The 25,165-nt window shown below is 34.4% G+C and overlaps 1 protein-coding gene across 3 annotated transcripts; it reads right to left on the reverse strand.

Annotated features, from left to right (window-relative positions):
• Positions 1-20,173: 20,173 nt before the first annotated feature.
• Positions 20,174-24,846, reverse strand: LOC112274221 (putative 3-deoxy-D-manno-octulosonic acid transferase, mitochondrial). 3 transcript variants are annotated; one of them, XM_024503498.3, is made up of 13 exons: positions 24,643-24,846; positions 24,193-24,454; positions 23,516-23,609; positions 23,292-23,334; positions 22,942-23,064; positions 22,556-22,675; positions 22,213-22,291; positions 21,932-22,048; positions 21,576-21,673; positions 21,359-21,449; positions 21,084-21,203; positions 20,806-20,876; positions 20,174-20,683 (listed from the first exon to the last, which is right to left on the reverse strand). In XM_024503498.3, the coding sequence occupies exons 2-13, from the start codon at positions 24,413-24,415 to the stop codon at positions 20,513-20,515; spliced, it is 1,350 nt and encodes a 449-aa protein (XP_024359266.1). In that variant the 5' UTR covers positions 24,416-24,454; positions 24,643-24,846; the 3' UTR covers positions 20,174-20,512. The 3 variants fall into 3 exon arrangements, 2 of the variants coding, with proteins under 2 accessions (XP_024359266.1, XP_090102053.1); XM_090245927.1 differs by having other exon boundaries at positions 23,292-23,420; positions 24,643-24,708; XR_002967347.3 differs by having other exon boundaries at positions 20,384-20,683; positions 20,975-21,203.
• Between the last annotated feature and the right edge of the window lie 319 nt (positions 24,847-25,165).

A 25,165-nucleotide genomic window follows, 5' to 3' on the forward strand; every position in this document is an offset into this window, starting at 1 on the left:
TTCTTCAAGTTAGAAGCAAAAATAGCATATAAACATTCCAAAGAAGAAGAAGGAGAAAGCAACAAAGGAATTATAATATGAAGCTTTCTTTGGATTGTACGTTTTGTAGAATCCATAAGTTACTCATGCTTGAGAAGTGTATAGTGGATTTGCCTAAAAAACATTGTAAGGTATGATAGATTAAGGTACTATACCTATATGATAAGTGCACAGAACTTGTAAGAAGCAAAAGTAAAATTATAAGTTAGATTAATATAGCACAGTCACTTTTCATTATTATTCTTTGGCAAGCTCAGGCATTGTGTGAAATATTACTAAAAATTTTATATTCAATAAAACAACCAAACAACACAAAGAAGAAGATTCATTCTATTCCTTCTTTATTACCATAATTTTAGACTCTAAGAAGATCCATGGTTTAAGTCTACAGTAGTCCAATTTATCATAAAGACAAATAGTCTTGATATTATGACAAAGTAACCATATCTTATTACTTACATTGAATATTAGTTATTCCTTTTGATAGGCATATGTGTTGATCTTTTGTCGTTCTTAAGCTTCCTTTAATTGTACCTTCATTGTTGCATGTAGCTCTTACAAATAATTTGCCAATCCTTTTGCCATAGGATTATCAACTTTTGAAAAGTCAAAAATATCAAGTTGTGGATGGTAACCATAATTACCAAAAAAGAATATTTATTATATAGAAAAATTCATTGTATTATTTTAAGCAAACTTTGCCAATATTAAGAGGATTCTCCAATCATCTTATTAGTAATTGATGGTATACCTTAAGTATTGCTCTAAAATTTGGTTAACGTTCTCTATATATCCATTAATTTGAGGATAAAAGGTTGAAGAAAGCTTTATGTCCACCTTTAAAATCTTAAAAAGAATTCTCTAAAATCTTGATAAAAATTAAGTCTTCCTATCCAATATAATATCTTTCAGCAATCCATGATATCAATAGATATTGTCAAAAAAAAGCTTGGTAATTTCTTCATCTGTGATAGATTTTGTACATGATACAAAATGTGCCATAAATGTATCATATACAAAATCTATGGTAGATTTATGGCACATGATAAATCTACTATCACAAATATAGAATCACATGATCCTAAGACTAGAAGATCTATAATAAAATCCATAGAAATAGAAGACCATGGTTGTTCTAGAATAGGTAATGGTTGAAGAAGTCTATAAAGTCAATGCCAAGGAATTTTTGACCCTGAAGAAATGTCACATAATTGAACAAAGTCTTTTATAGCCTTCTACATTTGCGGCTACCAAAAATCTCTAAATATTAGCTCTAAAGTCTTATTATATCCCAAATATCCTACTGTTGGAAAGTTGTAATATGCTTGAAGAACACGTAAACATGTTTATCCTTCTGATACATATAGGCATCCTTCAAAATAAAGTAGGTTGTTCTTGAACTCAAACTTAGAAGTATCATAAGACTAAAAAGAAATATTCTTAATATCATGAACAAGTAGATGAAAGGACATGCTTGATTGAATTTATTTGAAAAAAGTTGAATCAATAATCAATATTGATTTCACTACTCAAAGATGAAATTATTCCAACTTCAAAAAAATTATCCTTTTTTAATCAAAAGCTACATCTTTTTTTTTAGGTACAAGATAAGAACGTCTAAAAAAGACATCAAATAAACTTTATTATTTTTCTAGCTAATAAATAATATTAAATTCTTATATAGAGTGATTAGACTAGAAGTGCCTTCTAGATAATGATGCCATTCTTGAAAAGAATCTTCAATTGCAAGAAGCTCTTTGTTATGGATTTCAAATTAATCTTGGCTCTTAAAAAAATTTTAGAATGAAAAGCTACTAGATGAATTTTATCATCTATTCTCAATTATGATAATACATCACCAAAAGCAAAGTCCGATGCATTTGTTTCTACAAAGAATGCCTTAGAGAAGTCAATGCAATGCAAGATTGATGCAGAAATGAAGGCTATTTTTAAAGCTTCATATGCTACTTCCACTTCTTGATTCTATTGAAGTTTGTCTTTACAAGTCAAATGTATAAGTGGAGCTACAATTCAAGAGAAGTCCTTGATAAACATCCAATAGTAGTTGACAAATCTCAAATAACATTAGACATATCAGATTGTTTTTGAGATCTTCTAGTCTATAATAGTTTGAATTTTTTTTTGATCCAGTATAAGTCCATTGTTTGAAATGATGTAACTTAAAAACTCAACTTGAGTAGTATGGAATATACACTTTTCTATTTTGGTATAGAGGCTCACATCTCTTAATTTTTGTAATACAAAACGAATATGAAGTTCATATTCTTTTGTATTCTTAGAATAGATCAAGATGTTGTCTACATAACAGATAATAAAATTGTCCAAAAATTCTCAAAAAAAATCATTCATAAGATGTTAAAAAATTGTTGGTACATTTGAAAGTCCAAAAGGCATGAAATTATATTCAAAATGTCTGTATCTGGTTCAAAATATAGTCTTTTATTCATCTCATTTTTTTATGCATACTAGATAATATACTCCTTGTAAATCTATTTTTGTATAGATCTTAGCTTGATTCAACTGATCAAGAAGTCCAAATAATAAAGGTAGTAGATACCTATTTTTGATTGTGATCTTCTTGAGTCTTTGATAATCAATACATATCCACAATAATCTATTTTTTTTCTTCACAAATAGAATTGAGGCTGCTGTTAGAGATTTGGAATGACATATGAAGTTCTTGGCTAGATTCTCTTCAATATATTCCTTGAATTTGGTCAACTCATTTAGTAATAAATTATAGATTGGTCCAAATGGCAGTTGTGATCCTTCTTGAAGGTCAATTGAGCAATCATAGAGACAATGTTTTGAAAAAATATTCACATTTTTTTTTCAAATACATCTTAAAATTCTTAATATTGATTTGGAATGCAACTTGAAGTCTTTTTACTATTAGAAATAAGTATAGCATAAATGACACAAGGTGATCTTTCTTTTGCAGCATACAAGAAAATTCTTACATCTATAAATATATGTTTAGTTATACTAGATTTTGATTTTTTACTTGATTGATTATATTCTTAGTTTTATTTTTAGAAAAATCAAGAGTTTGAGAAATCTAATCTACTCCAGGGTTGTATTTTTTTAACCACAATAAGTTTAAAATGATTAAATTAGAAGAAGATCTAATAATAGAAAATACCACAAAGCTATTATGATGATTGGCTATTACTTCGATAAGAAGGGTTTCATGAATAACATCTCTAGAAGACAACGGACAACCATCTATGACTTCTACGTGAACAAGTTTAGTTTTCTTTACTAAAGATATACTAAGTCTTTTAGCAAATTCTTCATCTAAAAAACTCAATGAGATTCATAAATATAATAAAGCAAAGACTTTGTAATATATAGGTCTTAAAATAATATTTAATGTAACACAAGGAGAAGGTTTTGAAGAAAGAATATGACCTTCATTAGATATTGTACAAGGTTCTAGGTGCATAATTTCTATTATAGTTGGACAAACTCATTTTTTGATATATTATCTTTTTTGACATTGGTACTCTTCATTTTATAATTACATTGTTTCTTTGAACAATGTTGAGCAGTGTGCTTTGATTTTCCACAATATAAGCACAATCCTTCTTAATAGCGTCAGTCTTTTCTTACTCAATAAGAGGTTTAAAACATATTGCATTAATTTGCATATCTTCTACTTCTAAATGTGTGTGTTGATGTGGCATTGGTATTGCCATTGAATTATATTAACGTTGAAGCTTACTTGTCTGACTTTCAGATCAAAATTTGAAAAGTCAATTATCATACTTCATAACAAAGTTAATTGCTTGACTCAATGTTTGAGAATCAAGTAAGTTGAGCATGAATCTTTTTATTTCATATTATAATTCATAGAAAAATTAGCTAATAAAAGTAACATCATTCCACTTGATATCAGTTATAAGTTCTTGAAATTATAAAGCATATAATATTACGGATCAATTACCTTATCATAAAATATGGATCTTCTTAATTACAACATAAGTTACATCATGTTCTCCATGAATGAATCAAAATTCCATTAAAAAAGCCAAAAGACAAGGAAACTAGAGACTCTTAAATCTAGAGTAGAAGCAAGAAAGGATTTGAAAAAAATGAAGAGGGCTTCACTCTTGCCTCTATATATATACTATCTTAATAAGAACTATGTGACAATGTTCTATAAGACCTCTTATATGTGTTGACTTTGCATGATATATGCTATAGCTTACAAGGCAAGTTTTCTATATGTTAGCTACATAGTTAGCTTGTTTTTTAAGCTACCAATATGTATGGCACATGGCCAACTTATTGACTACGTTTTTAATCTAAAAAATCAATTATAGACACCTATGAAATCAAAGTAGTATTTATAAAGCTTTTAGAAAGCTTCTATAAAAGATATTATGGAATTTATCTACTTTTACCTACTTTTATCTAATCATATAGATAATTATTGATTTACATGTGTATGTCCATGACACAATCTTACTTTTATTAAAAAATTATGACACATATTTATCATTCATTTTATGCTATGCTATTTAAGATTCAAACTAATATTCTTACTATAAAAGAAGCAAGGTATTAAGCAATAGCTAGAGTACTAATCAAAATCTCTTTGAAAAAAGCTAAGTTTCTCAGTAAATCTTTATTTCTATTAGAATTATTAAAGATAAGACAAGAAATGAAAAAAAAAAAAAATCTGTTAAGTTTGATAGAATATTTTTAGATTTTTATTATCTATTCTAAGATTTAATTGGTCCAAATTTTTTTATTATATTGGAAGGAAGTAGAATAAAGGGTCACTTTTTATAAAGAATGATATAAGGCTTTATTGCATTGATTCACAAAAAAAGAATGAGATATGATTTATTAAATTAGAGATCAATCACCTTCCTTAATGTGAACTATAAGATCTTTACAAAAGTCTTGCAAATTTATTTGTAATTATTTCTATTAAAGGCTATTAATATACATCAATCTACTTTTTTTTCCAATAACTTTATCTTTGACAATCTACTTTTGACGTATGAGACTATAGCATAGGCTGACAAGTCTAAACAATCCTCGTTATTTTTTAAACTTAACTTTTCTAAGGTATACAACATGGTAGATTGAGACTTTTTATTTCTCTCTTTAGAAGCAATAGATCACCTAAGAAGTTTAATAATATGGTGGAGTTATTATTAAAGAATGCAAAGGCTAACATGAAGATTAATAAGTCACATTGCAAAGATCAAGGCATTCCTAAGTAACTACCTAATAAGAGGGTCTATGCATAGAACATATGCTAAGATAGCATGGCCATAATGCTGCTAATTATTAAACAAAGGAGGAAATAGCCTCATCAACCCCTCAAATGCAGTTGTGGCTTTGTTAGCCAAATGGATAATTAAAGCATTGGAACCTTGTGATTCCAACCTACACTTCCTACTACAACATCACGTTAGTCAAATTCAACCGCATACACTTACTACTACAACATCACGTTAGTCAAATTCAACCGCATACAAGAGGTAAATGGCAATCTAACCTTGAATTCTTTACCAATTTAAACCACCAAAATAGAAAAGATTTGAAAGTATGAAATAGGATAGGATTAGCATGGAAGAAGTTTCTCCCTAAGGTGATTTACTTTCTCCCATCTTGCCATGATGAGTAGATTAATTAAACTGCTGCTGGAACTGCGGCTCATTGTGTCCTGTGAAAACCAGTGAATAGAGAGCTTGTTGGATCCAGACAGACGCATGTTTACTCGGAATAAATCACTGCTGAGGCTCTCCGCATTTCATGCATGATCTACACATCGAAGTTTTACTGCCGGGTTCAGGCTGCTTATATCATTCGGGGCGCTTCACAGAAGTGAAAATTTTACTCCTTGTGTTGATCGAGAGACGGGATTTTTCTGGGGACGTTTGCAGTAACAGACAAGGATAGACTTTAACGAGTATGCTTGAACGGACCAAAGTTAGAACTCTGTTTGACTTTGTGCCACCAAAGCAGGAAACATGGTGCTTGCTTGTAAATGGAGATGACGATCATCCGCTCTGAAATTAGTCCAACAAAATTCACTGAAAATGACGTCAGATTTTGCTAGATGTTCGTGCAGATGACAGAATTCCAACTGGTTTAATCTAAATTTCCTCCCCGTTGCCAGCACTTGCTCCAAGTTTTGCCCCCACTGGATTCATGGCACTCTGTTTAGATTATGATCAAATGATCACCGTCTTGTGGGTTCCTCGCGGCAGAAAGATTCTAAGTTCCTTTAAGTTGAAACTGGATTGTGCTCTACGAAGTGCCGTGGAGGGAGTCTTGCCAGCACGGCGCCACTTGCAGATCCTTCTGTAACTGGCCCAATCTGCTGAGCTTAAGCCATGAATTTGACTTTTCGAACTCAAAGTCAACTAGATCAATTAACAGCACCATGTCAACACCCGTTCTGAAGGCATGTTTTAGCAATTTGACTCACGGAACACCGTCCATTGATTTCACTCAACCTTCACACTAGCCGCGGTTAATTTTCAGCTATTGAGCTACGTACCCACGTTGCAGGAACTTGGTTTCACAGTATAGTCGTCACATTTCCATTGAGGAGCATGTCCCCGCGTCATAGGCATCTAAAGAGCTTTCATCAAGCGCAGTCTTCACCGTGGCAGGGGTGTAACTTTTCACATTCATCCCCACAGTAGCACCATCTTCGTGACGAAGATTGATGACGCTTCTTTCTAAAATCAGAGAACCAAATGACAGATATAAACCGGGTGGCGGCAAATGCAGAACAGCAAGCCGCTTCAGGGAGCGTCAGTCAAGTTTGAGACCATGAGTCGAGTTGATTGACTGTCTCTAGAGGCATTGTGTTCGGAGGACCCGTTTCGTGCTACCTTGCTTGACATCGAGGCCATTGTTTCTGTTGGACGACTGCAGCTGCTCCTGAGCTTTACGAACATGACTCGTAAGGAAGGCACCATGAGGAGGTTCTCAAGCCTCACGGTCATTTTGTTGGCGATGACTCTTTTAGTGTGCTCGGGAATTAGTGCCCTGAGAGAGGGATTCTACTCCGCCAGCTGCCCTAGGGTGGAGGATGTCAATTACAAGAAAATGCAAGAGATCCGCGCCAACGATGCCGATCTCTATCCCGTGATCCTTCGTCTTCACTTCCACGACTGCTTCATTCGGGTGAGTAATTCCTGCGTATATGACGGTGTACTCCACCATCTTATGGATCTGTAGAGGATTAGCATGAAGTTGCCGAATGCTATTCACAGGCACAATTGCGTACATTCCGAATGTAAAAATTTCCAATGCTTTCGTGAACTAACAAGCTACACATGTTCAGTCACTTTAAAGGCAGTATAGTCTTGGTTAACACTCCCAAAAGTAGTTGTGAGGGCCGAAAAGTTCGACCCTCTCACTTGCTTAACCAATTAGAAAAGGAAAAAGAGGTTAACATCTTGTGAGACAAGACACCCTCCATTCCCATGGGAGTGCTGCGGATAGGTGGCAATGAAGAGGTTGGGAATGCCACCTTTCTCACGGCCAGGTTCACATGTGTTGGGCACTGTGTGGAGTGAGGGAAGTTGGAACCTGGAGATGAGTTCTAGGTGCCTTGAAAGGAGGCCTCATAGCCTCTCTCCTTTAGGATCTAAAAGTGTGATTTAGAACGGCTTGGAACCGTTTTGGGATTGTTTTAAGGCAAAAGTAACTCTATTTTATGGAATGTTTTCAAAAATGAAAGGAGCTCAAAGTATCAGAGCTTTTAGGATTGGAATTGGAAATGAACTGAAAAAAAAATTGATAAGAAATTTTGGCTAAGACAAGTGAAATTAGTCAAGATGGTGAGGAAAACGACATAATAAACTTCTCAATAGGTCAAAGAAGAAATCCTTGAGACAACTGCACAAAATATACAAGTGAGTCAAGAAATGATAAAAATAAAAAGAGATTGGTTAAAAATAAATCTTTACTTGAAAAAGAGCTCTACTTGCTTAAGAAATAGCTCATGAAGAAGAGGCCCAAAAAGAAGAAGAATAACAAAATATTCTAATATAGTAGAATATTTCAAAATAAACTTGTTTATATTCAATTAAACCATGAGAAGTGTTTCTTACTTTTTTTTAAATAATGAATTGAGTGTAGCAATAAAAAAAATGTATTAGAAGAAAGAAACCATTTCAACCAACATCAATCATACTTTTACATTGGCTTCTCAATTGGAATTGGAAGAACAAGGAGTTGCCTATAGTAAGCAAAGGACCATGATCAAGACTTGGGAAAGAAAAAATATCTCCTAAAGAGAAGTCAAGTTCTTCCACAATAACAAAAAATTTACATTTCTAAAGAGAAGGTTTCAAAAGAATAATTCTCAATGTTCTAGATTCAAGACTAAAAAGACTCAAGGAAGTAATATTAAGAAGGTAAAAATAAGTTCAATTAATATGACTTATTTTAAGTATCAACAAAAGATACTATAGTAATAATTATAAGAATGAAGAAGTATCTAAAAAGATAAGTAAAAATTTAATATTTCTTTATTAGTTGAAACTCATGAAGTGAAACAACTTCAAATCATGAGTCTTAATAAGAGGATCTTAGTAAAAAAATGTGATTTTGAAGGAAAATTCACTTTAACAAGTTTGTATAAGAAATTCATCTATTTAAGTTCTAAAATTGATGGTAATAAAGTTTCCATGTTGATTGATATAGGGTCAACTAACTTGTTTATGAGCCCAAATTATGCCAAGATGTTAAAGTTGATTCAAGAACAAACCAAAGGAGCAAAGGTTTCTTTTGCACATGGCAAAAAAATAACCAACTTAGTTGTAAAGAATGTAGAGTTTAAATGTGGAAATATAAGGTTTTATAAAGACTTCACAATGTGCAAGCTTAATGTAGTGGATGTAGTATTAAGAAATAATTTTTTAGACTTTTATAGAATAAAACTTGAATAGAAGTCCAAAATAAAAGTAGTCATGATTGGAGAGAATAAGAAAGTAGTAGACTTATCATTTCCAAACCTCTCTATGTTATATCAATCTAAGATCTTTATTTTTTCTCAAGTAAGTTAGAAGAAGAGAAATTCTTTTTATTCTTGAGAAGTAGTGATTTTGACTTTGATTGTATAAATAAGATTTTTTATAATAAAAAAAATTATTAAAGATAACTTTGCACTTTGTAAAATTTGTCAAAAATCTTATGATTAAGTTTGGAGATGTATTAAAAAATGAACTTCTAAAAGAACTTTTGTCTAATAGATTGGTGGATCATAAGATAGAATTGATTCATAGTACACAACCTCTAAGTAAGACACCTTATAAATTGAATCAAATAGAATTAAGTGAATTCAAAAAGAAATCAATAAATTCCTTGAAAAGAGATACATTATGCAAAGCAAATTCCTATTTAGTGTCTTAGTTCTTTTTATAAGTAAGAAGGATGGAAAAATAACAATGTGCATTAAATATAAGACTTTAAATAAGATCACCATCAAAAAAAACTACCTACTTTCAAGAATTGATGATTTGTTAGATAAGTTGAATGATAATGAGTAATTTAGTATGATTGATCTTAAAAGTGGTTACTATCAAATAAGAATTGTTCAAAAAGACATAAAGAAAATTGTTTGTAGAATTAGATATGGTTTCTATGAATTTGTAGTTATACCTTGTAGATTGTATAATACTCTTACTACCTTCATTACCTTGATATACTCAATTTTTCATATAGAAAGTAATAAGTTTGTAGTGGTTTATATTAATGACATTTTTATCTTTTCTAAGAATGAAAAAAAAAATCTATATTTGAAAATAGTCTTGAATAAACCAAGGTACAACTAACTCTATGCCATTATAGAGAAAAGTATTTTCTTCTTGAAAGAGCTAGAATTTTTAAAAGATGTTATTAATCAAGAAAGACTAATGCAAGATCCAAAGAAGTTAGAAGCAATCAAAAATTAAGACGTACCAAAAACTCAAATGGGAGTAAAGTTCTTCTCTAGGATTAATAAATTATTATTAAAAGTTCATAAGGAACTTTTTAAAGTTTACAAGTTTCCTTACAAGTTTCTTGAAAAATATGACAAGACTATAAAAAAGGATTGAAAATACAAAGAAGCTTTTTTAGAAATAAAGACTACTTTAATATCAAGTAGTATCTTGTTCTATCTCAAATTTAATATGGAATTTGAAGTCCATATTGATAAAAGTGAATTTACAATTAAAGGAGTCGTAATGCAAAAAAAAAAGATCCATGGCTTTTGAAAGTAAGAAATTGAGTGGAAGCCAATTGGAGTATCCAACACATGAGAATGAATTATTTGTATTAGTATATTTTTTGAAAGCTTAGAGACACTACTTAGAAAGTAAAAAAATCAAAGTGTATACTAATAACATCTTTCTTAAGTATTTTAGTTCAAAAGCCTAAGCATCTATTAAGGAGTTCATGTGATAAGATGTGATAATATCAATGGATATTGAACTTCTTCACAAATTAGGCAAAGATAATTTGGTATCAAATGTTGTAAGTAAAAGAGAAGAGTTCATAAGAGAAAAGCTCCATGATACAATGATATTAAAAATAATAGTGTATTGTGGTAACTCTTTACTCATAAAAAATATTTAAAAAAAGTCATGAACAAGATAAAGATGCATTGGCAATAAAAAAAAAATATTTGCTCAAATAAAAATTATAAGAAAAAGAAAAAAAAAAACTTATGAGAGTCTTTTCTATAAGAAATGGACTTATTTGATTTAAGCAAAGTAGGTTGTATATACTATAAGATAAATGGAGAATATTGTATTAAGTGGTTTTCCATAGCAAAGTTCACTTATAATGCTATTCAAAGTGTGTCTTTAGGAAACACACATTTTTAAGTAGCTCATAATTTCAATGTAATTAGATCAATTGACTTAATAGGAATTAGACAAAGTGATGAAACTACTTTTGGCTTCTATTCAATAAAAAAAGTAAGGTGTGTAGCTAAAAGAAAGGCCATAATAAAAATTGCAAAATCTAGGCTTAGTTCAAAAATAATATAAGAAATAAGTTGATAAACATATGAGAAATGTGAATTATAAAAAAAGAGATAAAATGTAGCTGAATACAAACAACTTCACTTACCCAGCATATCTCACTTTTAAATTGACTTAAAAGTCGTCAAGTTCTTATGAAGTTGAAAAATATATTATACAAGAATATTTATGTCTTAGATACACTAAAAAATTTGAAGTAGCATCCAATTTTTTATATAAGTATCCTTAAGAAGTTTGTAGAGGATGTGAAAGACTTTTGTACAAAAAAAGTAAAGATTCTACCTTAAAAAGAAGTAAGGATTAGACCATGGATCAAGTAGAAGTGATATTAGACAAGAAACATATGGATGTAAGAAGAATTTAATACTTATGTACTTTTAAAAGCTACCCTCTACATGAATTCTAATAAATAAATAAAAAGAAACTTGAGACATATGCAAATATTAGTCATAGCTTTCAACAAGAAAGTGAATGACTATAGAAAATCAAAGACCACAAAGAAGCAAATCAAAAATCACTAAGATGATTGTTTGATATAAATTGAAGGAGGCAAGTGAAGATGACCAAGAAGATGAGGGCATTTGTACTCCAAAGTAGAGGAGGGTCATAATCTTATATAATAATAAATAATACATAAATATCTATGAGCCAAAGTATCAAGAATCTCTAATCATATTAAAAGGACAAGACATATTGGTAGGAGATATTACTTGAAAAAAGTCTAAAGAATTTTTTTTGAGAGACCAAAGTGGACAAAGTTTTCAAGAGATGAAAGATTTGAAGGGATTCCAATTTGAAGGAACTTTGTAGAAGAAAAACTTAAGAAGCTTATACATAGCAGATACAAGATTTTAAGCAACTAGATCTAAATAGTCAATTTTTTCTAAATGGATTTTTCATTGAATGATTGTAAGTCACTTCTATATGGTAGGAAAGGAAAATAAGGCAAGGTGGGTCTTAATTAAGGAGTTCAATAACCATGGCAAAGTCTAAATAAGGATGTAAGTCTTTATTATTCATACAAAAAAATATAAACTTTTAAATCAAAGAATTGAGAGAACTTAAAAAGTTGAAGATAAAAAAGAAGTTACACAAGAAACATAAGAAAAGAGTAGTGTCACATTTCAACAAATCAATAAGAAAACCTCAATTCCTAAAAGAAAGAAAGAATAAAATTGAGACTAAGTAGAAAAGAGACTTCAAGCTACCTATGGACGAAAAGATGTAGTATAAGACATCCGCTAGAAATAAATTTCCATAAAAACTATCCTCTTAAACAAAATATTAAATTATGTATCAATAAAGAAATTGATTTTTTAAAGTAAAGGAAGGTGTGAGAATTGAAAAGTTTGGCTCTCTTACTTGCTTGCTTAAACATTTTGTATAGAGAAAAGATGTTAGTATTTTGTGAGCCAAAATACCTCCAATGCCTATAGAAGTGCTACAACAAGGTGGAAATGGAGAGGTTGAGAGGGCCACCTTCTTCACCGAAGGTTCATATTATGTGGAGGTGGATTGAATGTCATTGAAACATAGAGATGAGTTTGATGTGCTTTGAAACTTCACCTAAGGTTCATACTGTGTAGAGGAACTATGTGGAGTGAGGGACATTGGGCCCTAAAGATGAGTTCGAGGTGCCTTGAAACTTTACCCAAGGTTCATATTGTGAGGGAGATTGGAACATAGAGATGAATTTTAGATGCCTTGAAATGAGGTCCCACGGTTCCTCTTCCTTAGGATCTAAAAGTACAATTTAGGCTTTGAATAAGAATCAAAAGTCATCTCCTAAGTCACTAATATCATCAAAAGATGATCTCCAAGTATCTGCGACAAGAAGTCACACCACGACATAGAGCCGTGCCATGACTCTGGACTGCAATGCGACGAGATCCCAATTTAAATCCAATTTGATTTAGAACTAAGGGAGAACTTGGTGAGACTATTTTGAAATTGTCTTAAGAAAAAAATAACTCTATTTTATGGAGTATTTTTAGAAGTGAAAGGAGTTCAAAGTCAAGCAACCTTTGAAGTCCACTAATGAAGTGAGCTCGACTAACAAGTTAATGGATGTTGAATTTATGCATGCAGGATTGCAATGCATCCATGCTTCTAGTTGGATGAGGAACAAAAAGAATAGCTCCTCCCAATGCTAGCCTAGAGGGCTTCAGTGGTATAGATATCATTAAGGTAGAATTGGAGAGGTTGTGCCGCTGCACTGTTTTGTGCATTGACATCCTAGCATCTGTAGTCCCTGATAGTAAGACTGAGCGGAGGGCCATTCTACACAGTGCTTGCTGGATGTCACAACGGAGTTGTTTTATCAACGGACAAAGCCATTGTTGGGTTATCCACGGCCAACATGAATGTGGATCAGCTGACGGCCAACTTTGCCAAGGTCGGGCTGAACCAAGACAAAATAATCACTCTAATCTGGCAGTCACTCGATCGAAGAGATGGTTTGCATCCATCTCCATGACAGAATCTATAACTACCTTAGTTCATTGTTAAAGTAAATGAAGGATAAGTTAGAAGATAAAAGATATTATCTTAGATAAGTTGCTAATGATCAAAGGACAGCAAAATGATGAAAGAAAGTTACTAAGGTGGTGGCTAGGATTATAGGTGGCAACTAGGGTTATAGGTGGCGGCTAGGATTTAAAGTGGTAGCTAAGTTAAGAGAAATCTAGGATTTAGTTGGATGAAAGTAAGATGAATGCTAGCCAAAATAGATGTAACCTCGACCTATAAGTAAAGGGTGTCGGAAGTGAGAGGCATCTCATTCCACACTTCTCTTGTATTTAACCTTGCTATTTTTTACTTATTTGTGTCTTACTTATTGTATTTCTTCAATAGTTTATAGGCCCACACACACTTTATTGTATTATTCAAGTAAATTGAAGTCATTTGCTGGTTGTTGTTCTTGTGTGGAATAGATCTTATGGTGTTTGCTAATGTTAGAGATTGTATGATATAATCTTGTGTTTTGACTTGTGGAGGTTCTGATTTGGGCCTTATAGATCTCTAACATCAGTTTGAAGGTTCTTAATTCCTAGGATTGAGTGATTAAGACCTTATACAAAGACCTTGACAGTGTCTTTGGTGTTGTGGTGAAAAAGTGAGTTTTATGAGTGGAAGAACTTTATGGTGAGGTTGATTGGAGTTCACATACTTGTTAGAAGCTTCAAAAGTTGATTTGGAAGTGTTTGGAGTGAAAAAAAATTTATTTGTTCACAAGAGGGCATTCTGAGATTTTACTAGTATAAAATTATTTTGTTGATTTTAAGCACATGGAGACTCTTTTTTTTTGATATTTTTTTGTAGACCTCTTCTAAGACATGGCTTCAAGTAAGGGTGAAGGTTTGAGAGTGATTGAAAAGTTTAGAGGTGACTATTTCTACCATTGGAAGGTCAAAATAGAGCTTTTGTTGGCAACTTTGGACCTTTGGAATATTATAGATGAAAGTGAAGAGCCTCCAAGCACGCATGCTGATGCTAAAGAAAGAAAGAACTTCACAAGACATGAAAAGAAGGCTTTTGGCATGATTTCCACCAATTTGGATGAAGCCAATTTTTCTCACATCATCTCTTGTAAACGACCAGCAAAAGCATAGAAGACTCTTTGTAATATATATGAGAGGAAGAACTTGTCCAATATCATCTTTACAAGGAGGAAATTCTTCACTTGTAAGATGGAAGAAGGTGAAGACCTCATGGCTCATGTTAATAAGGTAAAGGCCCTTCCTAATCAACTTGCAATTGTTAACAAGCCTTTAGAAGAGAGTGATATTGTCATGACCTTACTTATAAGCCTTTCCGAGTCCTACAACTACCTCATTGTGGCATTGGAGTCCATCAAGCTAAAAGAACTCATAATGGATTATGTGATGGCAAGACTTCTCCATGAAGTGACCAAGAAGAAAGAAAAAGAGCCCCAAAGTGAGGATTCGGCTCTCTTTTCAAGACAAGGCAAGGGGAGTCATTCTAACTAACATGGCAATGTGAGAACTTGCTTCATTTGTGGAAAACCAAGTCACTTTGCTCAAAATTGCTACAAGGCTAAGAAAGGAAATAGAGAAAGTACAAACAATGCTCGTGATGAATATGGAAGTGATGATTATGCATTAATTACAAGTGAAGACACTTCTATGGCTTCTATGTCCAAGTGGATCATTGATTCTGGTACCACCAAGCACATGACTCTATATAAGTATTCATTTGACACTTATGAAGAGATTTCAACAGAAAATATCCTCATAGAAGACAATGGCATAGTACAAGCTATTGAAATGGGCTCCATTTTTATAGAGATTGTTATGAAAGGCCAAACCAAGATGATCAGATTGAAGGACGTCTTACATATGCTAAAGATGAAGAAAAATCTCCTCTCCGTGAATAAACTTATTTCACATGGTTGTAAAGTATAATTTGATAAGAATGGATGTTTTGTGAAGACATTGGAAGGAGATCATATTGCAAAGGACTTTAGAGATGGCAACCTCTACTTCATCAAGTGTAAGAAGGTGAATGGAGTTGAAGTGGTGGCATTTGCTGAATTTCCTCAAGATCAAGACAAGTTTGGCATTTAGCATCGGCGCCTTGGTCATTTGAATGTGAAGAGCATGAAGGAGCTCCAATCCGTAGTAAGTGGCTTAGATCTTAATCATATAAGCCACAATGCTATGATACTTGCTTGTGAAGATTGTATTGAAGCCAAACAACAAAGAGTCTCATTTCCAAGTGGAGCTGCAATACGAGCAATCAAGTTATTGAAAATTGTCCATTCTGATGTTTGTGGACCTATGAGGATGCCATCAATAGGAGGTGCAAGATATTTTGTTACATTCATTGATGATTTTTCAAGGAAGGTTTGGATTTTCATCCTTAAAGTTAAGAGTGAGTATTTCACAAGGTTTAGGGAATTTAAGGCACTTGTGGAGAAGCAATGTGAATGCAAAATGAAGGTATTACATACGGACAATGGAAGTGAATATATGTCAAAGCAATTCAATGATTTCTTGAAGATGCATGGTATTGCAAGACAAACCTCCACTCCTTACACTCAATAACAAAATGGAGTTGTTGAAAGAGCAAATAGGACCATTGTGGAGATGGCAAGGAGTATGCTTCATGCACAATATTTTGAACATGAGTTTTGGATGGAAGTAGTGGTAAATGCAGTGTACACAAGAAATAGGTGTCTTACAAGTGCACTTACATCAATGACGCAAGAAGAAGCTTGAAGTGGGAGAGAACCTTGTGTTTCTTATATAAAGATCTTTGAATGCATAGCATATGTAAAGATACCAGATTGCATGAGATCAAAATTTGATGCAAAAGGTAAAAAATGTATGTTTGTTGGATATTGTGAAGATACAAAGGCTTATAGGCTCATGTGTTTGGAGACTAAAAACATCATCAAAAGTCGTAATATTGAGTTTTTGGAGCACAAGAGTGCTTGTGAGTACTTGGAGATGTGTCTAAGTGGGAATAATGGTGTGTTTATGGACTTATCTTCAAATTCAATAAAGAAGAAAGAAGACAAAGATAATGATGGTTGTAAAGGTGGAAATGAAGATGAAGAGGCAAAGAAGGAGGACAAGAAGGCCTCTACAATTGCTAAGACCAACAATGAATAGCATGAAGATGTTGATGATGATGGTGATGAGAATTATGAACCTTTGAGTGAGAAAAGACTATCTTCAAAAGAAAAGAAGGTTGGAGGTGACCATAGAGTGCAACAAGTTGAGTCTTCTTCAAATAAAAGGAGATATCCTTTGAGAGATAGAAAACAATGTGGTGAATGGTGGAAGGACCACATTTTTCCTCAAGTACGTATAGAATATGCCAATGTTGTATTTCTTACTGATCTATTGAGTTTATGTGATGCAATGAAGTCTACGGATGCTATGAAGTGGTAGAATGCTATGAAAGAAGAGTACAAATCACTCATGGACAATGGAACATGGGAATTGACTCAACTTCCACCAAATCGAGGTTCAATTGGTTGTAAGTAGGTATTTAGAACAAAGAGGGATGCAATGGGCAATGTTGTGAGGTATAAGATAAGATTGGTTGCCAAAAGCTATTCACAAGTTGCTGGTGTTGATTTCAATGAGACATTTGCTTCCGTGGCCAAATTCACCACCATTAGAACCATTGTGGCAATTGGGGCAGCAATGGACTTGGAGATGCACCAAATGGATGTAAAAATGGCTTTTTTGAATGGAGAATTGGAAGAAGACATCTACATGGATCAACCTCAAGGATTTTTTGAAGAAGGCAAACAATACCTTGTGCATAAGTTGAAGAAATCCTTGTATGGGCTCAAGCAATCATCAAGGATATGATACCAACATATCGACATCTTCTTTGTGAATGATGGATTTGTGAGGAAAGAGGCTGATCATTCCATGTATATGATGCAATCAAAATCCTTCTTGCTCATTGTTATTCTTTATGTTGATGATTTGATCATCTTGACCAATACTTTGAAAAAGATGCATTGGTTGAAGGCAAAGCTAGCAAAAGAATTTGAAATGAATGATTTGGAAGAGCTCTACTATTACTTAGGAATAGAGTTTGTGAAAGATGGAGCTAAGAAAATAATTACATTAAGCCAAAAGAAGTACATTGAAGAAGTATTAAAACGATTCAACATGGAAGAGTGCAAGTCCATTGGAACACCTTTGGAGGCAAATTTGAAGTTAATGAAGCTCATGGATGAGGAATTTGCTAAAGTTGAAGAAGAAATCAAAGATGTTCCATACAAGGCAACAGTAGGCTCACTTATGTATGCAATGGTTGGTACGAAGGTGGATCTTGCATATATGGTGAGTGTTTTAAGTCAACACATATCTAAAGTTTGACCAATTCATTAGTCAACCACTAAGAGGATCTTGAGGTACTTAAAAGGCACTTTGAACTTCAAATTGTGCCTTGGAGTTGATAGTATTACATTGCAAGGATATTGTGATGAAAATTGGGTTGGAAATACAAATGATAGAAGTTCAACAACAAGATATATATTCTTTGTTGAAGTGGGAGCAATTTCATGGAATTGCAAGAGACAACCAACAATTGCAAGGTCTACAATAGAGGCGGAATACATGGTAGCAAGTCATGGTGCAATGGAGGCAATATGGCTAAGACAAGTTTTAGAAGACATTGAACTTGTGTAATTGGAAGCAACTCCAATGAAGTGTGATAATCAAGGATGCCTTACTTTTGCCAAGAATCCAAAGCATCATTCAAGGACAAAGTACATTGACATTCAACATGACTTCATATGGGAGAAGATTGAGATGGAAGTAATTGATATGAAGTATTGTGCAACGGAAGACATGCTTGCTGATTTGCTCACAAAAGCATTGGTGAAAGATAGATATTACAAATTGACAAAGGGATTAGGTTTATTAGCCTTTGACCAATAGCAAAGTATGAGTATTAAAATAAATAGAGGATAAATTAGAAGGTAAAAGTTATTATATTAGATAAGTTACTAATGGTCAAAGGGCAGCAAAAAGATAAAAGAAAGTTACCAAGGTGGCGGCTAGGGTTATAGGTAGTGGCTAGGATTTAAAGTGGCGGTTAGGTTAAGAAGAATCTAGGATTTAGTTGGATGAAAGTAAGATGAACGCCATATGGAATTGAGCTTCTACAGACGATTCACATATTTTGTTAACGTAATCTAATTCTATTAATCGTGACTGGTGAGCTGATATGGGATATTGAGAGCTGCATTAGTAGTTGTTACATTAAGATCATAGTCTAGTTCTCAACGATGTATTTGACCCCACCATTCTATATTACTTCCAACACGTTCAATCTTCTTGTACATTAGTTATGAACTTTGGGCAGTATTCTGAACACACGAGTGAGTCAACCACAATCCGATTGTTTCATTAGGAGTTCTAGCATGGTAGGGTGGATGACAACGAGTAAATGTTGTTGAATTCCTTGAACATGGATGTAGTTTCTTATTTAATACCGCATATATTAAAATAAGAAACCAGCTCTTGGGTTTTGCTTTGAGGCCATAATAAATAGACAACCATGTACATGTTACCATTTAAAGGTAAAGCTTCAGGGCTGCTTCTAAGTCCATTCTACTTTAAAAAATTTAACGAAAGCTGAGCGACCCACTGCACCATATTTCATTGCTTAAACTTTTTACTCCTGATTATGGGTGTGCTTACAAGCACGAATATTGAGCTCGTTGATCTAAATTCCATTGAAATTGAAGAACAACTGACATAAAGTCCACAGTGTTTGATTGTATTTTTAATTGTGAAATTTGTTTAAAAGAGTGTTCTGGTTTCATTTTGTAATCAAAGAAGTTGCTTCTCTCGTATACCTCTAGAGTGTTTGTTGATATAAAACCATTTGAAAAACAAAATGTAGTTGTACAAGCAATGTCGTTTTATTACTCATCTTCAAGTTCATTGTCCCATGGTTTTCGAATCAAAACATGATTTGCATTGAGTTGAATTGATTTGCATTAGTGCAATTTTGTATTTTCATAACCCATTTGCAATAATGTCTATCTTACTTTATTTTTAAAAAAAGATCGGGGGTCAACATTTTAATTTGAAAACATCTTATCTCATGCACAAATCCATTAGTACTAAAATGATTGAATTGAAATTATCAAAGCACTCATCAAGTTTTCACAAACATGAGTCAATGTGTAGAAAAAATCTTGTGATTGCATTTCAATTTAAGTCATGAAAGTTCGTTTTCACAAACATGAATCAATGTGTAGAAAAAATCTTTTGACTGTGCATTTCAATTTAAGTCATGAAAGGTCGTATTGTACATGCATAATATGATATCACCAAACCACCTTCACATCTCCAAATTTATTTTATGTGTTGAAATGCATCTGATGTGGTACTTCACCTCCTGCTTGTTGATATTGATGATAAATCCAGTCTTGAGAATACCTTGAGAAAGACTAAATTTAGGGGTGTATATGAAGACGTTTTTGGCTTTTAGATGGTGCAATAGTCAACAAGAAAATTGTGACAAGGTGAGAAGACGACCCACCGCACCTTTTTTATCTGATACATACAGCGGGTTTACATCCTCGTTGATCATAAATGGTAATTTACATGCTTTTTGAGTCATTTTCAATACTCAAGGAAGGGTAGAACATTTATATATATATATATATATATATACATACATTCACCTTAGGAGTTCCCAGAATTGTTAACTAATTTACCCCTTTGACACGTTGGGAGGATGTGGATCAGAAGGTACAACTATATGCCATACTCTCTGCAAAAATTTACACCACCTCTCTGCAAAAATCATGCAAGGCAAGTTTGTCGACCCAGAGAGTTTCATTTGCATCTAAAATACAGGAAATTTGATGATAAAGATACGGGACAAAAGATATAATGGGTAAAAAAAAACTAAAACTGAAGTGAGGAATAAGTTTCTTAGACAAGTGCTTTCTTAAGTATATACGATTCTAGTGATTCCCACACTCGAGTGACAACGCCACTAGCTCCAGCACTAATTGCACGCTCTGCAGCCACCCTCCTCTCAGCTAGACAGGCCTCGTCTGTGAGAAATTTGCGGAGAGTATTCACTAAACCGTCCTCATTAACCTGAGCAGACAATTGCAGCACTCGTTATGCATGTTACCAATATCGTGGAAGAACAGCAGGAAGCCTACCTGTTCAATCACGCTTACCGACAATCTCCAGAATGAAGTCCAGTATACACTTACTTGTATCACAGAGAAGGGTGACATTTTCTGCATCTCCCACACCATCTCCTGAAAGTGGCCAACATGATGCCCTGCAAAACATTTAGGTGCGATCAGCATCAGCGAAAGTTTCTTCTTTTCTATAATTCGACCATTTATGTTTCATTCAGCCACCTATTCAGTGCCGTACCAGAAAAGTTGCTATGACAAGATAGTCGAGGTGGTGAACTGTTCGATGAGTTAAATGAGATCGCTCAAGTAATCTTGTGAGGCATTTGCACTATCATCTGAATCTGTACCTGTCAGAACAATACACCCTGCAGCGGCAGCTTCAGCAATATTGTGGCCTGCTAAACCTTGAAAAAGAGAGCCTCCCACAAATGCGATTGGGACAATTGCATAAAAATGATTGAGTTCACCTGATGTCACGTTCCAAGAAGAAATAAGTTAACATCGCACGAGAAGATAGTACTGCTTTCAATACACAATACAGCCAGTACATCAAATAATCGACAAAAACAGGAACGCGTCGTGTCAACCTCTATCTTGATGTGAAGATTGTTTAGAAACAAACCTAATATATCTACCAGATACACATCGGTACTTCCCGATATTCTCTGCCCATCAGAACGCACTGCAACATTGAACCCTTGTCGCTGCAATTTCTGCTCTGGCCATTCAGAGACACCGCTTTGGAGATCAGCTGCATTTATTGTTACTAATTAAACGAGGCCTCTTATCAAGTATACACAGAAAGCATTGGTCCCACAAACCAAAGAAGATGTACTTACAATCATTATGTGTTGTCCACGACTAGGCTGCCTCGGGGCAATAATGGTCAGCAGATGAGAAACCGACTTATTCAGCTCTTTGTGGATTCTGATTATTGCTGCGAGTATCCCACAAACTCTTTCACGTTCTCATTATAACAATCAACAGTGCGTCTAAAGGTAATTTTATGAACCTCGAGTGGATCTGAAACAGTGGACTTGACGCTTAACACTTGGAAGGTGATTAAATCTAAAATGAAATAAAATTAGCCTCTACAATGTCCAAGAGCATCGTATAAGAAGGAAGAGGAAAGTGCCATTACACATGATTTCGAGTAAATTAACATTTTTCTGTGGAGTAGGATAATCGTGCATACCTTCTTCTTCTTCTGCGTGAGTAGACGCAGCGAGCCAAACTTTACGATCAACAAGTTGCGCCTCAATGTCTGTCATTCCAACGCTACGTTCCTTCTTAGAATCCCCCAGTGCACAGGCTGCAAATCCAAAGCAACTAGATCAGATCAACAGCAAGCAACCCCAAGTTCACTGCGAAAAGCAAGCTTTACCTCAGAAGACACAATTCAAAAAGACATTTACATTCCAGAAAGACAGTCACGGTTCTAATTAGGGACGAACAAGCATAGTACAAACAACTCACCGTACTTCAGGTTCCCCAGAAAGTGAATGACAGAAGGAGCTGCTCCCAAAATCTGGTAGCGAACAGCCTCTTTGTTGCTCTAGATAGGAAAAAGAAGGTCAGTGACAGTACTAAATATAACCTTCGGAACACATGAAATCGTGTAATTCAACTATCATATAAAGCGATTATATTAATCTCCAACAATATGAAGATATTTCAGTTCCATTACAAAGAGCGAAATTATAGGTAGTTCCGTGAGTACATCTTCTAATATAGCAAATTTTAGTTGACAGCAATGGTAAATTGCAATAATCGCAGATTTGGTCTCGTAAGGTACTCATGTAGCTGAAAAGGAAAGTACCAGCGGGGCTATGAGTGAGAACCGTGAGAGCATGGATGCAACAAGAGGTTTCATAGGTGATGCTGACCATCGCTCAAATGACTTTAATGACATACGTGCGTTGAGGATGGCCAAAGGAATCTGCAGAATTAGATTGCGCTAGAAATTAGATGACTAGTAATAAACAACAAAACAAGCACGATTTTCTCCTGATTAAAAATCACGAGTGCTTGTAATTAGTTGAAAAATAAGAATAAACTACATCCGAGAATATTGTCTTCATCATACTAAGGTCATCAAACCAACCACAAGGATGTAATACAGTTTCTGGTACTACAAATTAGTCAAGCGATGTCTATCATAAGATTGACATTGCATGCAGAATTGAAAGAATGATGAATACTTACACCCTTAACAGCAGATTGAAGGATGAGAGTTGGCCACAATTCACTCTCCATGAAAATAGCTGCTTGGGGAGCCCAGTGAAGCAAGAATCTTTCTACAGCAGTCGGTGTATCCACTGGTGCAAACTGCTCAAAAAACATGAACGAGTGCGATGGTCATAATTCAAAAATACAATTATGCTTTCCGACTCTCAAATGTTGATGAGAATGGTGACATTGCCGTACTATCCACAACCATGTAGCAAATCAACGACATCCTCGGTCGGATCCACAGCGCAGAACTCCAAGCAACAATCACAACACCAATAATTTTTCCAGCATAAATACTTAAGATCGCTTAGCTTTAAACTCACCTGTAAAATCACTTCCGGTGGAAGACGCTGCTCCAAGACCGAGCTGTGAGCAAAAATTGTAAGAAACTTTACACACCACAAGGAGAAGTTTAACACGTTTATTACTGAGCTCATCACAGATTCACGCTCCTGCAACATACATAGACAAATTACAAAATTTTATGCAGAAAGAAAGATAGGCACTTTCAAAAGCTGCGTAGAATGTATTGTAATGTTAAACTTACTGAGCTGCAGCAGTAGAGGTGGTCATTAGTATTGTGATGGACGGACGAGCGTCTCGACAGTGCAAAATAACGGGGATCGCCGATATCCCTTCTCCTGCAATTCATAGGAGTAGATTATTAAACACTCCACTCGAAGACAAGTTTACGGATAGAAAGGGCCGGCGATCAAGTAGCATCACTACGATTTAGGCATTTCCTCAAAATGTCTCTATGAAGATTCGTTAATACCCCTTCAAGTGCATCACCAATACACATTGACAATCTCAAGAAGGACACAGTCTCGTTACAGTTGCTGCGGCATGTAAAGCTTATATGCTGTTTCTCTTCTGAAGCACATACCTATACCAACCAAAACCAATACCAGAAATACATTTCTAAGGTCAATCGAGGATGCTGTAGGAAGCATTAAACACATCAACGCGTCCCCTAAGCCACTTCCCGTGCAACCGCTTCCATTACGCAAATTTTGCAAGAGTTTGCACATTACGATCACAGAAGAAGAGAGCCAGACCCGTAATTGAAGCACAAAAATCGAACGAAATAGACCAAATCCCGTCATCAGAGTTCAGGGTTTAGGGTTCAAGTTTCCATAGGTTAAAACCTTGTCTCGTACCCAGATGCCGAGTACAACACCAACAACACATGCGCAAAGAAGAATTCCGTCGCAACACACGTACCCACAGAGACGGCGTGAAACCAGATCAGCAGCCCCGACGGACGCTTTCGAGACGGGTAGCCCAATCGCTCAAGCCACATGCAGTACTGGCTGTGGCCTTGCAAACGGCGAAACTGCAAGCTGAGGTGCAAAAGCGGCGTGATGGACATCACAACGCCGGTGTACAAAGCACGAGCCCGCCGTGCGGCAACATCATCTTCCTCATCCCCTCCGGAGCCTGCCATCGCTCCAAAACCCACACTACAACGGGAACTCCACCCACCCTGTTTTTTTTGCCAGAAATCACACCAAAATCAAATAAGTATGGCACAATGCATTCCTTGCTTCCAATCTAGCAGCGCAATCAAACGATAGTGGAAGAAAATAGCAGGAGCTACGTGAGCTTCATGTATCCATGGAATGACACTATTTTTCTAGGAAACAGGCCAAGATACAAGGATTTTGCAGCAACCTGGAGCACTGATCCCCTGCAATTCTGTGACTACACTTCGATTGCTTGAATTTAGTATACAAAAATGAGAGGACCCATCTGTGAGATCCTTCTCATTTGGGAAGTAGGGGACAGCAAACAAGCAAGCAAGCAATAGGAAACCTGTAGAAACAGACTCTAAAATGGCTGTGGAAATAAAACCCCACTTCCTTTGAAGGAATTATTAATGCCTCTGTGTGTGAGTGTATGTTTTGTTCTCTTTCTTTCATCAAAAGGGGTTTCCTTTCCGGTTCGCTCATAGTGTGTGTGTTTTGGAGAAACCCACTACGAACTAGGATGGGAATTCGAACGCTTGGTTATGGTTTGTTTTACATTGCAAAAATATCTATATTGAAAAAGTAAATAAATAAATATAATATAATGAATTGGAATGGAATGGATTTATTAAAGAAATGAATAATTTTTTATTTTTTTGGATATTTGACTTTTTTGAAATAATTAAAATAGAAAATTAGAATGTATTATATACTAGTACATTACAGTT

Source organism: Physcomitrium patens, chromosome 21, assembly GCF_059467195.1.
Source record: "Physcomitrium patens ecotype Gransden chromosome 21, ASM5946719v1, whole genome shotgun sequence".
NCBI classification, from domain to species: domain Eukaryota; kingdom Viridiplantae; phylum Streptophyta; class Bryopsida; order Funariales; family Funariaceae; genus Physcomitrium; species Physcomitrium patens.